Consider the following 16,386-nt stretch of genomic DNA (forward strand, 5'->3'; position numbering starts at 1 on the left):
AACAAGCTGTGAACTGTGAAAGCGAAAGAACTTTAGTACAACGAAGTAAAAAAAACATAGCCGGAAGAATTCTGGAAACGACTCGAAGAGTCGTCTTTGTTAAAGAATCACCTGACTCCTACTAAAGTGACTACTAAAAACAAAAGCATTCAAAAACTTAAGATAGCCCATAAAACCAACTGAACTAAAAAATTTTAACATACGTATATATAAAACGAGCTGAACTACAAACATTAGTTGTCGCTTCAAATAACAATGAACTCGATTAAAAAATGACCAAAAAATTAATTAAATCGAAATGAATGAAAAAGACTAGAGACAGAGCAATATTCAAACGCAAAAGTCCTTAAGAATATTCCCAGAAAAAAAGTGTTCTTCATAATTTGTAAAAGTGAAGCTAGAAAGCTAGAAAACCCTCGGTGACATATGTTAAAATAAATTGCAAACAGAAATTCTAAAAAGAGAAAAATTAGTTCAAAGTAATAAATCCAGGGCAAGTATAAAACTATCGATCTGAGCAGAATGATAGAAAGAAACATGCTAGAATGTGAATAATACATACATTGTGAAATAGATTTAAAAAAACCAATTCGCAACTTCTGAAAACTCAAAAAGCTAAATTAAAACTCTAAAAATCAAAATGAAAATATTGAGGTAAAAACATAGATTTTTTGTTATTAAGCGATCGCGGTTTAAGAGCATTTCATAGCCATATTCTTGTCTCAGTAAGAAGGGAAAACAGCTCAATTGCGCAACAGTAAAACAATTTGATTAAAAAAATTTTTTATATGGAGTAAATTTATACTGAATTTTAATGAGTTATCGCCAAAAATAAATCAACTAGCAACAAAACGAAACCAAAAACACCGATGGTACACCAAAATACTTTTTATTGTAAATAAACTCAAAGTACAAACAAAAAACTTAGAAAACTTTGACAAAAACAGCCAAAATCGGATTAGTATGAGTGCAAATTTATAAAAACAAAAGCATCTCACGTCAAAAAGGGGCATCCAATTCAGGGATTATCAAAAAACGTTGACATTTCTACTAATTTGGTTTTAAAAAAATCCGCTCAAAGAGCCAAATATGGAGAAATTAATAAGAAAAAACGAAAAATTGACAAAAAAAATGAGAAGTATGGGCCAATTTTGCACTTGAAACGTATTATTAAGCTCTCAGAAACATTGTGGTATGGATTTCAGATGGTTGCATATTCACGCAATTAAAATTCACTTCGACCAAGATACTGTAAAAATATTTGGCCAAATGGACAAAAACACGACCAAAAACTGTCATCTATATGCGTCAATCTCTCAAAACACTTTTCAAAGTCAAAAAGTCATTTACTGGACGCAGCGCCTGAAGAACAAACTTTTCTCGCTCAGAAAAAGTTAGTTCGCACGGCAATTTTACTCACTTTCAATATTAGGTCAAAACGCCACCTGAACAAATAGTACTTCCGGTAAAAAAAACCTTAAAAAACCAATACTCCTCTTCGAGTCGTAAAAAATAGGAGCGCTATAATAGCCGGCTGAGAAGCTGAGGCGGCTATTAAAAACAGACACCACAGCTGCCCCCAGGTTTGAAAAGGTTGGTTTGTAAAAAAACAATAAGACCAATAATAACCTCCCAATCACTTCCCCGTTAATTAAAAAGATAATTACCTGGAAAACGCAAAGCTCTAAACTATTCGATACTAACCCAGTTTATGATCTTCGGATATCTCCGAGGCTGAACTAGTTTTTAATGACGTTGTGCTTCCGAAGCTCATTCGTGCTTCCGATGGTGCAGTCCCTTTTGGTACAGAAGCAGGAGAAATCCGTTCTGATAATTCAGACGCACGTAATGACGAATAAACTGGACTCATACTTCGTTCACGCTTGCGCTTTTTGGCTTTCTTTTTCCTTTTCACTGTTTCATCGTCCTTTGCCATTTCAAGATGACAGAATTATACGAGTTGTTTAAAAAATATTACCAATATAGCGATTAAACAGGCCAATGACTCCGGTCAAGCAAAGTTTTGTGTATCTGGAAGTTTTAGGCGATTCATTACCTGAAAACATTTTATCATAAACCGACTATCGTCGTACGAATAGCTCTCGAACGGCTGGCAAAGATGCGAACATTTAAGAAGGGGGCATAGGCTAGAGAAACTTTTATGGTGCAAAAACTACTGACTGAGGAGGGGTTCAAATGACCGACCTCTAGATTGAGATTCGTGGGCATTAACCTTAATGCTACACGGGGTATGTACGTTCATCGCCCGCAATCGGTTTCCTTTTAGCCCGAGACTTAATTTTTAAATGCTCGCAACTTATATGACAAAAGTCAAGCGGGAAAAAGTCACCCAAAGAGTGAAATAGAAAGAACGTTCTGGAAGAACACGATCAAGCAAAAACGTAACATAAAAATATAGCCGGAAGAAGTCGAAGAGCGACTCGAAGCGCCAGACTTCACAAAAAAAATTGCAGCGGAATTGAGCATTATCTTTTGTCTTGAAACATTTATTCCTTACCTCACCAGACCACATTTGATTATTATAATAGGCAAAAACTTATACTCCTCTCATAACAAAGTTTGAGCATTGACATTTGGCTGACAAAAACACAATTATCACATCCTTCAAAAACGATACAGAAAAGCCGAAATAATTAACGAAAATATAATTCTGACAGAAAGAACTCACTGTGAAACCTTCGTACTTCAAATTTTTGAAGCATGACTGGTTTTGTTGAAAACTGGTCTAAAACTTTAAGGGTGAACAAATACTAATTGCCTCACAAAAACTTACCGCGCTGAATTTTTTCATGAAACAACTGATGATAACGGCCATTAAAAATTAGAATTCTGCAATTAACTCTCCGACCCAAAAAACATTGGGAAAGAATAAGGCAGCTAACGTTCTCAGATATTGAATGCAGCTATTTAAAAAAACTAAATTTAGGACTCAGGAGAACACAAAATTAATTGTTTTGGCGTCACATCAATTAACAACATACAAGATATACCTCCATCTTCTTGAAGATATTACAGACAAAGTGAAAACAAACTAATGCAAAAATTAAATTAGTTATAAAAAAGACAAACCAAACAGAATAATAGTCAAAGGAAAAAAAACTTTTATTAACAGAACCTAGCCGTATATATAATCCAAGACCAAAATCTGTCAAATTTTTCCAACGAGTAATTCCAACAAATTCTCAGTGCTGCAGTACATTAAATGAAATTAACTTAAAAATCAAGGGAAAAGTCTGTAATGTCAAACTAATCAAAAAGGAGCGAATAAAAATATAGATCTTATGGGAATGATACAATAATTCACAATAGAAAATGGGGAACACAAAGATTGTAAACAGTTAAACTAAAAGGTTACATCGAAATGTCCGAAAGTTAAAAAATCAAATTTTAGAAAAATTCAAGTGGAAAAACAGACATCTCCTTACTTAACATTCGAGGCTCAGCAAAATTACAAAGTCATGCCATCCCGGTCACCAAATAAATATGAAAACAGTTAAATGCTTCAGCGCATTGACATTCTGCAATTGTCACTGAATTGCAAAAACTTGAAAAAAAAATCAATTATTGAAATAAAGAGACCAAAACCCCTGAAAGTCCCCTGAAAGAATTGCTGGTAATTATAAGCCTAAAAGAAACAAATTAGATTAGTCTGTATACTATATCAATCAAAAATAACAGCTTAAAAGAAGGCAAAAGATAAAATGAACATTTGTGCCCATTCTGCACTTGAAACGAACAATTAGGACTTCAAAAAGACCGTGGTTTCAATTTCAGATGTTGCTTTCAGATATTAATGCAGCATCAATCAATCAGCAATTAATTTATAAAGCAAACTACACACAAAACATAGCCAAATGGACAAAAAATGGCTTAAAGCGGTCATCTGTATGCACTATTCTCTCAAAAACAATTTTAAGAAGTCGACAATTGTTTCACTGAATGCAACGCATGATCAAAAACATCTCTCACTCCGAATAAAGATTACATGAAAATATTGTTAATTTAACTTTCAGGACAAAACGCCGTTTCGAACGAACATGTGGTCAATTTAAATAATGTGAAAATGTTAAATTAATTAAAATAAAGTTATTTAGCTTAAAAATGTTTTATGGGTGCACAAAAAAAGTAAAACAAAAGCACAAATACGGTCCAGCAAAAATTTACGTTCATCGCCCGCAAGCGGTTTCCTTTTAGCCCGAGACATAATTTTTAAAAGCTCGCAACTTATATCACAAAAGTCAAGCGGGAAAAAGTCACACAAAGAGTGAAATCGAAAGAACGTTCTGGAAGAATACGATCAAGCAAAAACTTAACATAAAAACATAGCCGGAAGAAGTCGGAGAGCGACTCGAAGCGTCAGACTTCACAAAAAAATTGCAGCGGAATTGAGCATTATCGTTTGTCTTGAAACATTCAATCCTTACCTCAGCAGACCACATTTGATTATTACAATAGGCAAAAACTTCTACTCCTCTCATAACAAAAGTTTGAGAAATTACATTTGGCTGACAAAAGCACAATTATCACATCCTTCAAAAACGATACAGAAAAGCCAAAATATTCAACGAAAATATAATTATGGCAGAAAGAACTCACTGTGAAACCTGCAAACCTCAAATTTTTGAAACATGACTAGTTTTGTTGAAAACTGGTCCAAAATTTTAAGGGTGAACAAACACTAATTGCCTCAAAAAAATATACCGCGCTGAATTTTTTCATGAAATAACAAATGATAATGGCCATTAAAAGTTAGAATTCTGCAATTAACTCTCCGACCTAAAAACCACATTGGGAAAGAATAAGGCAGCTAACGTTCTCAGAAACTAAATGCAACTATTTAAAAAAACTAAATTTAGGACTCAAGAGAACACTAACATAATTGTTTTGGCGTCACCTCAATTAACAACCTACAAGATATACTTCCATCTTCTTGGAGATATCACAGACAAAGTGTAAAACAAACAGGATAAAAGTCAAAGGAAAAACCTTTTATTAACAGAACCTAGCCGCATATATAATCCAAGACCAAAATCTGTCAAATTTTTTTTAAAGTAATTCCAACAAATTCTCAGTGCTGCATTACATTAAAAGAAATTAATTTAAAAATCAAGGAAAAGTCTGAAATGTAAAATTAATCAAAAAGGAGCGAATAAAAATATAGACCTCATGGGAATGATACAATAATTCACAATAGAAAATGGTGAATACAAAGATTGTAAAAAGTTAAACTAAAAGGTTACATCGAATTGTCTGAAAGTTAAAAATAAAAAAAATTCAAGTGGAAAAACAGACAACTCCTTATTTAACATTCGAGGCTCAGCAAAACTACAGAGCCCAAAGCCATGCCATACCGGTCACCAAATAAATATGAAAACAGTTAAATGCTTCAACACATTAACATTTTGCAATTGTCACCGAATTTCAAAAAGCTGAAAAAAATCCATTATTGAAATAAGAGACTAAAATCCCTGAAAGTCCCCTGAGAGAATTGCTGGTAATTATAAGCCAAAAAGAAACAAACTAGATTAGTCTGTATACTATATCAATAAAAAAAACAGCTTAAAAGAAGGCAAAAGATAAAATGAACATTTGTGCCCATTCTGCACTTGAAACGAACTATTAGGACTTCTTCAAAAAGACCGTGGTTTCAATTTCAGATGTTGCTTTCAGATATTAATGCAGCATCAATCAATCAGCAATTAATTTATAAAGCAAACTACACGCAAAACATAGCCAAATGGACAAAAAATGGCTTAAAGCGGTTTCCTTTTAGCCCGAGACATAATTTTTAAAAGCTCGCAACCTATATCATGAAAGTCAAGCGGGAAAAAGTCACACAAAGAGTGAAATCGAAAGAACGTTCTGGAAGAATACGATCAAGCAAAAACGTAACATAAAAACATAGCCGGAAGAAGTCGGAGAGCGACTCGAAGCGTCAGACTTAACAAAAAAAATTGCAGCGGAATTGAGCATTATCGTTTGTCTTGAAACATTTATTCCTTACCTCACCAGACCACATTTGATTATTATAATTGGCAAAAACTTATACTCCTCTTATAACAAAGTTTGAGCATTGACATTTGGCTGACAAAAACACAATTATCACATCCTTCAAAAACGATACAGAAAAGCCAACATTTTTAACAAAAAATAATTATGGTAGAAAGAACTCACTGTGAAACCTTCATACCTCAAATTTTTAAAAAATAACTGGTTTTGTTGAAAACTGGTCCAAATTTTTAAGGGTGAACAAATACTAATTGCCTCAAAAAACTTACCGCGCTGAAATTTCAAGAAATAACTGATGATAATGGCCAATAAAATTAGAATTCTGCAATTAACTCTCCGACCCAAAAAACACATTGGGAAAGAATAAGGCAGCTAAAATTCTCAGATACTGAATGCAGCTATTTAATAAAACTAAACTTAGGACTCAGGAGAACACAAAATTAATTGTTTTGGCGTCACCTCAATTAACAACATACAAGATACACTTCCATCTTCCTGGAGATATCACAGAAAAAGTGAAAACAAACTATTGCAAAAAGTAAATTAGTTATAAAAAAGACAAACCAATCAGAATAATAGTCAAAGGAAAAAAACTTTTATTAACAGAACCTAGCCGCATATATAATCCAAGACCAAAATCTGTCAATTTTTTAGAGTAATTCCAACAAATTCTCAGTGCTGCAATACATTAAATGAAATTAACTTAAAAATCAAGGGAAAAGTCTGTAAGGTCAAACTTATCAAAAAGGAGCGAATAAAAATATAGATCTTATGGGAATGATACAATAATTCACAATAGAAAATGGGGAACACAAAGATTGTAAAAAGTGAAACTAGAAGGTTACATCGAAATGTCTGAAAGTTAAAAATCAAATTAAAAAAAAATTCAAGTGGAAAAACAGACAACTCCTTATTTAACATTCGAGGCTCAGCAAAATTACAGAGCCCAAAGCCATGTCATCCCGGTCACCAAATAAATATGAAAACAGTTAAATGCTTCAACACATTAACATTTTGCAATTGTCACCGAATTTCAAAAAGCTGAAAAAAATCAATTATTGAAATAAGAGACTAAAATCCCTGAAAGTCCCCTGAGAGAATTGCTGGTAATTATAAGCCAAAAAGAAACAAACTAGATTAGTCTGTATACTATATCAATAAAAAAAACAGCTTAAAAGAAGGCAAAAGATAAAATGAACATTTGTGCCCATTCTGCACTTGAAACGAACTATTAGGACTTCTTCAAAAAGACCGTGGTTTCAATTTCAGATGTTGCTTTCAGATATTAATGCAGCATCAATCAATCAGCAATTAATTTATAAAGCAAACTACACGCAAAACATAGCCAAATGGACAAAAAATGGCTTAAAGCGGTTTCCTTTTAGCCCGAGACATAATTTTTAAAAGCTCGCAACCTATATCATGAAAGTCAAGCGGGAAAAAGTCACACAAAGAGTGAAATCGAAAGAACGTTCTGGAAGAATACGATCAAGCAAAAACGTAACATAAAAACATAGCCGGAAGAAGTCGGAGAGCGACTCGAAGCGTCAGACTTAACAAAAAAAAATTGCAGCGGAATTGAGCATTATCGTTTGTCTTGAAACATTTATTCCTTACCTCACCAGACCACATTTGATTATTATAATTGGCAAAAACTTATACTCCTCTTATAACAAAGTTTGAGCATTGACATTTGGCTGACAAAAACACAATTATCACATCCTTCAAAAACGATACAGAAAAGCCAACATTTTTAACAAAAAATAATTATGGTAGAAAGAACTCACTGTGAAACCTTCATACCTCAAATTTTTAAAAAATAACTGGTTTTGTTGAAAACTGGTCCAAATTTTTAAGGGTGAACAAATACTAATTGCCTCAAAAAACTTACCGCGCTGAAATTTCAAGAAATAACTGATGATAATGGCCAATAAAATTAGAATTCTGCAATTAACTCTCCGACCCAAAAAACACATTGGGAAAGAATAAGGCAGCTAAAATTCTCAGATACTGAATGCAGCTATTTAATAAAACTAAACTTAGGACTCAGGAGAACACAAAATTAATTGTTTTGGCGTCACCTCAATTAACAACATACAAGATACACTTCCATCTTCCTGGAGATATCACAGAAAAAGTGAAAACAAACTATTGCAAAAAGTAAATTAGTTATAAAAAAGACAAACCAATCAGAATAATAGTCAAAGGAAAAAAACTTTTATTAACAGAACCTAGCCGCATATATAATCCAAGACCAAAATCTGTCAATTTTTTAGAGTAATTCCAACAAATTCTCAGTGCTGCAATACATTAAATGAAATTAACTTAAAAATCAAGGGAAAAGTCTGTAAGGTCAAACTTATCAAAAAGGAGCGAATAAAAATATAGATCTTATGGGAATGATACAATAATTCACAATAGAAAATGGGGAACACAAAGATTGTAAAAAGTGAAACTAGAAGGTTACATCGAAATGTCTGAAAGTTAAAAATCAAATTAAAAAAAAATTCAAGTGGAAAAACAGACAACTCCTTATTTAACATTCGAGGCTCAGCAAAATTACAGAGCCCAAAGCCATGTCATCCCGGTCACCAAATAAATATGAAAACAGTTAAATGCTTCAACACATTAACATTTTGCAATTGTCACCGAATTTCAAAAACCTGAAAAAAATCAATTATTGAAATCAGAGACTAAAATCCCTGAAAGTCCCCTGAGAGAATTGCTGGTAATTATAAGCCAAAAAGAAACAAATTAGATTAGTCTGTATACTATATCAATAAAAAAACAGCTTAAAAGAAGGCAAAAGATAAAATGAACAATTGTGCCCATTCTGCACTTGAAACGAACTATTAGGACTTCTTCAAAAAGACCGTGGTTTCAATTTCAGATGTTGCTTTCAGATATTAATGCAGCATCAATCAATCAGCAATTAATTTATAAAGCAAACTACACGCAAAACATAGCCAAATAGACAAAAAATGGCTTTAAGCGGTCATCTGTATGCACTATTCTCTCAAAAACAATTTTCAGAAGTCGACAATTGTTTCACTGAATGCAACGCATGATCAAAAACATCTCTCACTCCGAATAAAGATTACATGAAATTATTGTTAATTTAACTTTCAGGACAAAACGCCGTTTCGAACGAAACAAGTGGTCAATTTAATTAATTTGAAAACGTTAAATTAATTAAATTAGAGTGGTTTAGCTTAAAAATGTTTTATGGGTGCACAAAAAGACTCCTTTATGATCGAACCCCAGACCTCCAAGTCGTCAGTCTGACATCTGAACCAATCAGCTAACATAGCTTTGATTTCCTTACGCTCACAATCGCTTTTACCAACGAACTTTAATTCAGATCGAGAGCCACTAAGATCAATCAAAGATGAAGAAATAAAGTGTGAAAAGGTCACACAAGAAATCAAAAGAATGCTCTAAAACAAAAGCACAAATACAGTCAAGAAAAAAATTTGCATAGAATAGACTTGCACGTTTCCAATAATTCCTTCAAACTTCGGTCGAGAGCAGTTAAAGCTGCGAGACAACAATGAAAATCAATCAACATGCACAAAAAAACATAGCAGGACAAGTCCTGAATTAGAATCCAAAGACTTGAATTAACTAAGGACCTGGCAATTAACATTTTAACATCAAGATCAAAATAAGACAGCAAACAGCGCCCTTGAACCTTTATGCGCAAAAATGCACAGAAAATCTAAACATACCCGACTAACGCCGGGCAAATTGCTCTCAAACGTCAGGCGAGCGGGTGGCTTTGTCAGTAGCTAGCCACGGTTTAGTGAGGCTAGCGTTAGCTTAATTGAAGCTGCGTAAGGTGAGCGCAGGGGGTGCACCGGGGGGGACTGATTGGGGGTATCGGTGGGAGGTTTTTTGGCTGCACGGGGCCCTTACGGCCTAAACGATGTGCAGGGGTGGGGATTGGGGGGTCAAGTGAGAGGGGGGTTGATGTGGGACGTGGGTGTTAAGGGGGGTCAACCTCTAAGAACCGCCTTCCACAACATAAGTTTAAGTCTCCGAAACAGTTTCTGTGAATCGCATACTTGGAGAATAGTGAGCTAAGAGCACTTATTGCCCGCTGGGTGCTGCCTGTTTATCCAGTTTTTGGGGACGAAAAGTCATATGTGTCAGACGAAAAATCGGTCAAGCGAAAAATTTCATTCAAAAATACCGACAGAACTAATATAATTGCTGCAAACTTCGCTTGAGAGCAATTAAAAACAACTAGAAAATGGTTTTCAAGCTCTAGTGTTTTAAGAATCTCCTACAATAGCAAAACTTTGACTTTGCTCATCCTTATACTGAGTACACAAAAACAGCAATATGAGAATCAATGATTGAAATCAAAAAAGGCAAAAACCAAAAAAACTAGCAACAATCAGAATCTCTCCCAACTCTATCTCTCTTTCTCTCTCGTGAGGGTCAAGAAAAGAGACCCTCAAAATTGAGACCCTCAAATATGATCTCAAGCAACTAATAACATCGAATTATCGCTCATAAGCAACCGACGAAACCTGTCATTATTGAGACTAATTGATAAGACATAAATACAGCCGAATTTTGCAATAAATCAATAGTTCGCTAATACTTTTTAACAAATAAAAATTCAAAACAAGCAAGAGTTACAGACTGAAAAAACTATTTCCATTAACCTTATCTACATTAACATCCCTTAACTTAATCTACATTAACAGCCTGTGATATTTGTTATTCATCAAATTAGTTGATAGGACAGCAATAAGGACAACAAACACTAGCAAAACTAAAAAATTTTATTTTTTGAAAACTAAAATTGATTAAGAGCGAAAGCTATGAATTGAAACGATTAATTCAGATATTATTAGTATCGAATCCTGTCATTGACGAGACTAAGAAAAGACAAAAATGTTAACAAAAAAACTCGCAAAACTCAAAAATTTGATATTGATTCCTGAAAACATAGAAAGCATTAGATGTGAACTGAACCAGTGAAATCAATTGAAAAAAAAACTTTATTAGACACCTATTAGACCCGTCCTTAATGATAATAAATAATAACAACTAAAATTACAGCAATTTCTCAAGAAACTCGAAAATTTAATAAAAATATAAAATATTAGAAAACAAATATTATCAAGTCATGAAAACTACCAGCAATGAACTCAAAGACATAATAAGGTTTAGTTATGTCTAATTAGCATCCGACAAGAACTGCAATTAATAATACTTAAAGCTAGGACACCAGTAATAATTAAAAAAGTGGCCAAAACTCAAATATTCACAAATAATTTATAATTACAAATAATGTCAAATTCATGAAAAGCTATTGCTAGCCATTGATGAATTCAATCACTTTCGAATAGGCGCAATTAAAACACATATGTATTATTTTAATAGATCTAAAGAGAAGTCGAATTGCTGCACAAGAAAAAATATTCGCTTTCAAAATCCGAAAACTTGTTCAACCACCGATTTCTCCCCAACTAAAAAGCTACTGTTAATAGAAAACCACGCCTAAAACCTAATCGCCTTTCGCTCCCTTTACTACTACAGCCTGACTAAAATCATCACTCTAATTTGACATCACTGACGTGAAAAAGTCGGAAGAAGTGTGCACAGATCTTAAAAAAACATACCCAGCAGATTGCCGGAATAGCTGCAAAAGAATAGACTTGCGTGCCGTATAATAGAGATAGAAACAGATACAGATCAAAATTGAAAAACAATCGACGCCGCTCAAAAAGCTAGGTAAAAAACATTCAGCGATAAATTAATAAAGCTTGTTAACATTCATTCCGCAGAAGCCTTTTATTAGGGAACTTTACAGCACAGATAAGTTCTTTTGACCTTAAACTAATTCAAATTTAACTTAAGTCTTCAAGTGCAAAAGTTATTGATAGAGGTACGTCACGTATAATCACAATCTAATCACGCAAATGATCTTAAAACCTCTGCTAGAGAGAGAATGAGAAATGAAGCCAATTTTCACCAGCACACTGATGATTAAATGATTCCGCCCTAGATTAGCCTTTTGTTTGAAAAGCAAACTTGTAACTCTCTCAAGGTTGCAACAAAGACAAAAATTACCCAGAATTTAAATACAACCGACGGTTGGCTTCGGTAGTAACCATTATAAGCGCTTGATGCACATCGGAATTGAAACAGAAAAAGAACAATAAAAAATAGCAGGACGTACAATACAAAGAATTTTCATTGGCTAAACAAAAAAACTAGACCCCGAACGGACTGAGTGAATTGGGAAAACCATTTCTAAAAAAATAGATCAAAAAAATTGAAAAAAAAACAGAACATCAATGTCAAAATGCCGCATGTGAACAAAAAACCACTAGCGAGAGATGGAACTTTGGCTCCAACAAAAAACTAGGTCTAGAACGAACCATGAATGGATTGGGAAAACCATTTGGAAATAAATCCGATCCAAAAAATCGAAATAACACTAAAAATCAAAGTGAAATTGCCGCATGTGAACAAAAAATCACTAGCGAGAAAGCGAATTTTTGTTCAAACGCCGTTTTCTCACTTTACTTTAAAAATAGAGCGAAAAAAATTCACGCCGCAAAACCACTCGCTTTTTCGCTCCACTTCGTGTTTAGGCGTAACCAAAATCAGTACTCCAACTTGACTCCAAAAATCGTGTTAACAGATCTTAAAAGACAGCGCCCCAATACAATTCAAATTCTTTGAACTGTAAAAAGGAGAGCGCCTAAACAATAGGCGTTTGAGAGGCTGACGGTGGCTATTAATGATTTAAGCTTTAATAAAGATTAGGGAAGGTTCTGGAGAATAGAAAGTGGGCGCATTGCGGGGGTGAGCGAATTGGGGTGTAAGGGTGTAGAGTAAAGTGGTTACAGCAGGAATGAATGGGGCATCGCATACTTTAAATTAAAACAGTCAGACGAAAAATAAGTCCCGAGAAAAATCGTATTAAGAGACCACCGGACTAATATAATTGCTACAAACTTCCTTTGTGAGCAATTAAACACACACACACACATACACACACAGATACACGCACGCACCCATACACACACACGGACGAACACACGCGCACGCACGCACGCACGCACGCACACACACAGACACACACACACACACACGCACGCACGCACGCACGCACACGTGCAGACAAACAACCCCTTTCGCAAAACTAAATCGGAAAATCTAATATTCTGAGATTGATCAAAAGCAGAAGTACCAACTTTTAGGGAGCGATTACTAATAAAGCATATCTAGATCTCAATTATAATTTTTGTTGAAAACAGTCCAGATAAACATCTATAAATTACAATGAGATAACTATCCAGGAAGGGAACAAATAACAGCAGTAACTCGTTACCAAAAACCCTCAATTTTTAACCAAACAATTCCAACTCAGTTTTGGATTCTAAAGCAACACATATGTATTATTTTAATAGATCTAAAGAGAAGTCGAATTGCTGCACAAGAAAAAATATTCGCTTTCAAAATCCTAAAACTTGTTCAACCACCGATTTCTCCCCAACTAAAAAGCTACTTTTAATAGAAAACCACGCCTAAAACCTAATCGCCTTTCGCTCCCTTTACTACTACAGCCTGACTAAAATCATCACTCTAATTTGACATCACTGACGTGAAAAAGTCGGAAGAAGTGTGCACAGATCTTAAAAAACATACCCAGCAGATTGCCGGAATAGCTGCAAAAGAACAGACTTGCGTGCCGTATAATAGAGATAGAAACAGATACAGATCAAAATTGAAAAACAATCGACGCCGCTCAAAAAGCTAGGTAAAAAACATTCAGCGATAAATTAATAAAGCTTGTTAACATTCATTCCGCAGAAGCCTTTTATTAGGGAACTTTACAGCACAGATAAGTTCTTTTGACCTTAAACTAATTCAAATTTAACTTAAGTCTTCAAGTGCAAAAGTTATTGATAGAGGTAATTCACGTATAATCACAATCTAACCACGCAAATGATCTTAAAACCTCTGCTAGAGAGAGAATGAGAAATGAAGCCAATTTTCACCAGCACACTGATGATTCCGCCCTAGATTAGCCTTTTGTTTGAAAAGCAAACTTGTAACTCTCTCAAGGTTGCAACAAAGACAAAAATTACCCAGAATTTAAATACAACCGACGGTTGGCTTCGGTGGTAACCATTATAAGCGCTTGATGCACATCGGAATTGAAACAGAAAAAGAACAATAAAAAATAGCAGGACGTACAATATAAAGAATTTTCATTGGCTAAACAAAAAAACTAGACCCCGAACGGACTGAGTGAATTGGGAAAACCATTTCTAAAAAAATAGATCAAAAAAATTGAAAAAAAAACAGAACATCAATGTCAAAATGCCGCATGTGAACAAAAAACCACTAGCGAGAGATGGAACTTTGGCTCCAACAAAAAACTAGGTCTAGAACGAACCATGAATAGATTGGGAAAACCATTTGGAAATAAATCCGATCCAAAAAATCGAAATAACACTAAAAATCAAAGTGAAATTGCCGCATGTGAACAAAAAATCACTAGCGAGATAGCGAATTTTTGTTCAAACGCCGTTTTCTCACTCTACTTTAAAAATAGAGCGAAAAAAATTCACGCCCCAAAACCACTCGCTTTTTCGCTCCACTTCGTGTTTAGGCGTAACCAAAATCAGTACTCCAATTTGACTCCAAAAATCGTGTTAACAGATCTTAAAAGACAGCGCCCCAATACAATTCAAATTCTTTGAACTGTAAAAAGGAGAGCGCCTAAATAATAGCCGTTTGAGAGGCTGACGGTGGCTATTAATGATTTAAGCTTTAATAAAGATTAGGGAAGGTTCTGGAGAATAGAAAGTGGGCGCATTGCGGGGGTGAGCGAATTGGGGTGTAAGGGTGTAGAGTAAAGTGGTTACAGCAGGAATGAATGGGGCATCGCATACTTTAAATTAAAACAGTCAGACGAAAAATAAGTCCCGAGAAAAATCGTATTAAGAGACCACCGGACTAATATAATTGCTACAAACTTCCTTTGTGAGCAATTAAACACACACACACACACATACACACACACATACACGCACGCACCTATACACACACACGCACGCACGGACGAACACACGCGCACGCACGCACGCACGCACGCACGCACACACACACACACACACACACACACACACACACACACACACACACACACACACACACACACACACACACACACACACACGCACGCACGCACGCACGCACGCACACGTGCAGACAAACAACCCCTTTCGCAAAACTAAATCGGAAAATCTATATTCTGAGATTGATCAAAAGCAGAAGTACCAACTTTTAGGGAGCGATTACTAATAAAGCATATCTAGATCTCAATTATAATTTTTGTTGAAAACAGTCCAGATAAACATCTATAAATTACAATGAGATAACTATCCAGGAAGGGAACAAATAACAGCAGTAACTCGTTACCAAAAACCCTCAATTTTTAACCAAACAATTCCAACTCAGTTTTGGATTCTAAAGCAACACTGAAAGCTTCATCAGACATGAACACATCAATGACGTCATTGCATATAAAGATCTCCAACGGAGTTTCGTCTAAGGTTTCTTCGATTACTTGTTCACTAATTTCTGCACAGACCTCTTCTGCTATCCCGTCAATAATTTCCACGCAAACACTTTCCATCAATTGAGCAAAATACTCTGGAGACATGTCTTTCTCTTGCTTTTGTTTTTTAGAGTCAGCTGAATCTTTACTAGAGTTTTCTGCGTCTAAAGCTCTGTTACTGCGACCATCATCAGTGACTACGGATACTTCGACAACATCTTGATCGTCAGCAACTAAGCTTCGTTTCCGGGATTTGTCTTTGTGCTGAGGTTCTGCTGCACTTACTGAATCAGGGGCGTTCAAAAGTTGTTGCAGGGAAGGTAGCACTTGGCTACGTTGATACTCGGGTAAGGATGCCCAGTGAGAAAGGAGGCCTTTCTTCAAGTCGGGCGAATTATTGAATATGCTGAAAAAGTAACGACTAACATTCGCTTCAAAAATATAAACAGTGCTCAAGATTGCATTATGTCATTTAAAACCAATTAACCAACGCCATTTCTCGGACCAAAGACTTAATTTGAAGAAAATGCAATGTTATTTACTTAATTTTAATCTTGACATTCAAAACATACCCGGCAGATTGCCGGAAAATAGCCGCCGTTGATTCCAATAAGCATGATTGGGATTGAACGAATAGAATATATTGAAAAAAAAAAGATTTTTGTACAAAAATATTTTTTTAAGTCCGATTTATTTTGATGGCATTTCGTAGTTGAACATACTTCTGTTTCTTAGAGAGAGGCTACAGGGGCTACTATCAA

The 16,386-nt window shown here is 34.9% G+C and overlaps 3 protein-coding genes across 4 annotated transcripts in view; 1 reads left to right on the plus strand and 2 right to left on the minus strand.

Annotated features, from left to right (window-relative positions):
* LOC142341773 (uncharacterized) overlaps window positions 1–2,052 on the minus strand; it is a 42,323-nt gene extending 40,271 nt beyond the window's left edge. Inside the window, exon 1 of the mRNA XM_075392992.1 lies at window positions 1,705–2,052. Within this exon, the coding sequence (XP_075249107.1) occupies window positions 1,705–1,936 (232 nt within the window). The 5' untranslated portion in view covers window positions 1,937–2,052. The remainder of the gene's footprint in view (window positions 1–1,704) is intronic.
* The window catches only part of LOC142341776 (uncharacterized), a 645,707-nt gene that overhangs the window by 235,065 nt on the left and 394,256 nt on the right, over window positions 1–16,386 (plus strand). The gene's annotated exons all lie outside the window — the stretch shown is intronic.
* LOC142341774 (symplekin-like) overlaps window positions 15,413–16,386 on the minus strand; it is a 63,504-nt gene continuing 62,530 nt past the window's right edge. The window contains exon 16 of the mRNA XM_075392993.1: window positions 15,413–16,031. Coding sequence (XP_075249108.1) covers window positions 15,503–16,031 — 529 coding nt within the window. The 3' untranslated portion in view covers window positions 15,413–15,502. The remainder of the gene's footprint in view (window positions 16,032–16,386) is intronic.

This window comes from Convolutriloba macropyga, chromosome 6, assembly GCF_964194025.1.
Source record: "Convolutriloba macropyga chromosome 6, txConMacr16.3, whole genome shotgun sequence".
Taxonomy (NCBI): domain Eukaryota; kingdom Metazoa; phylum Xenacoelomorpha; order Acoela; family Convolutidae; genus Convolutriloba; species Convolutriloba macropyga.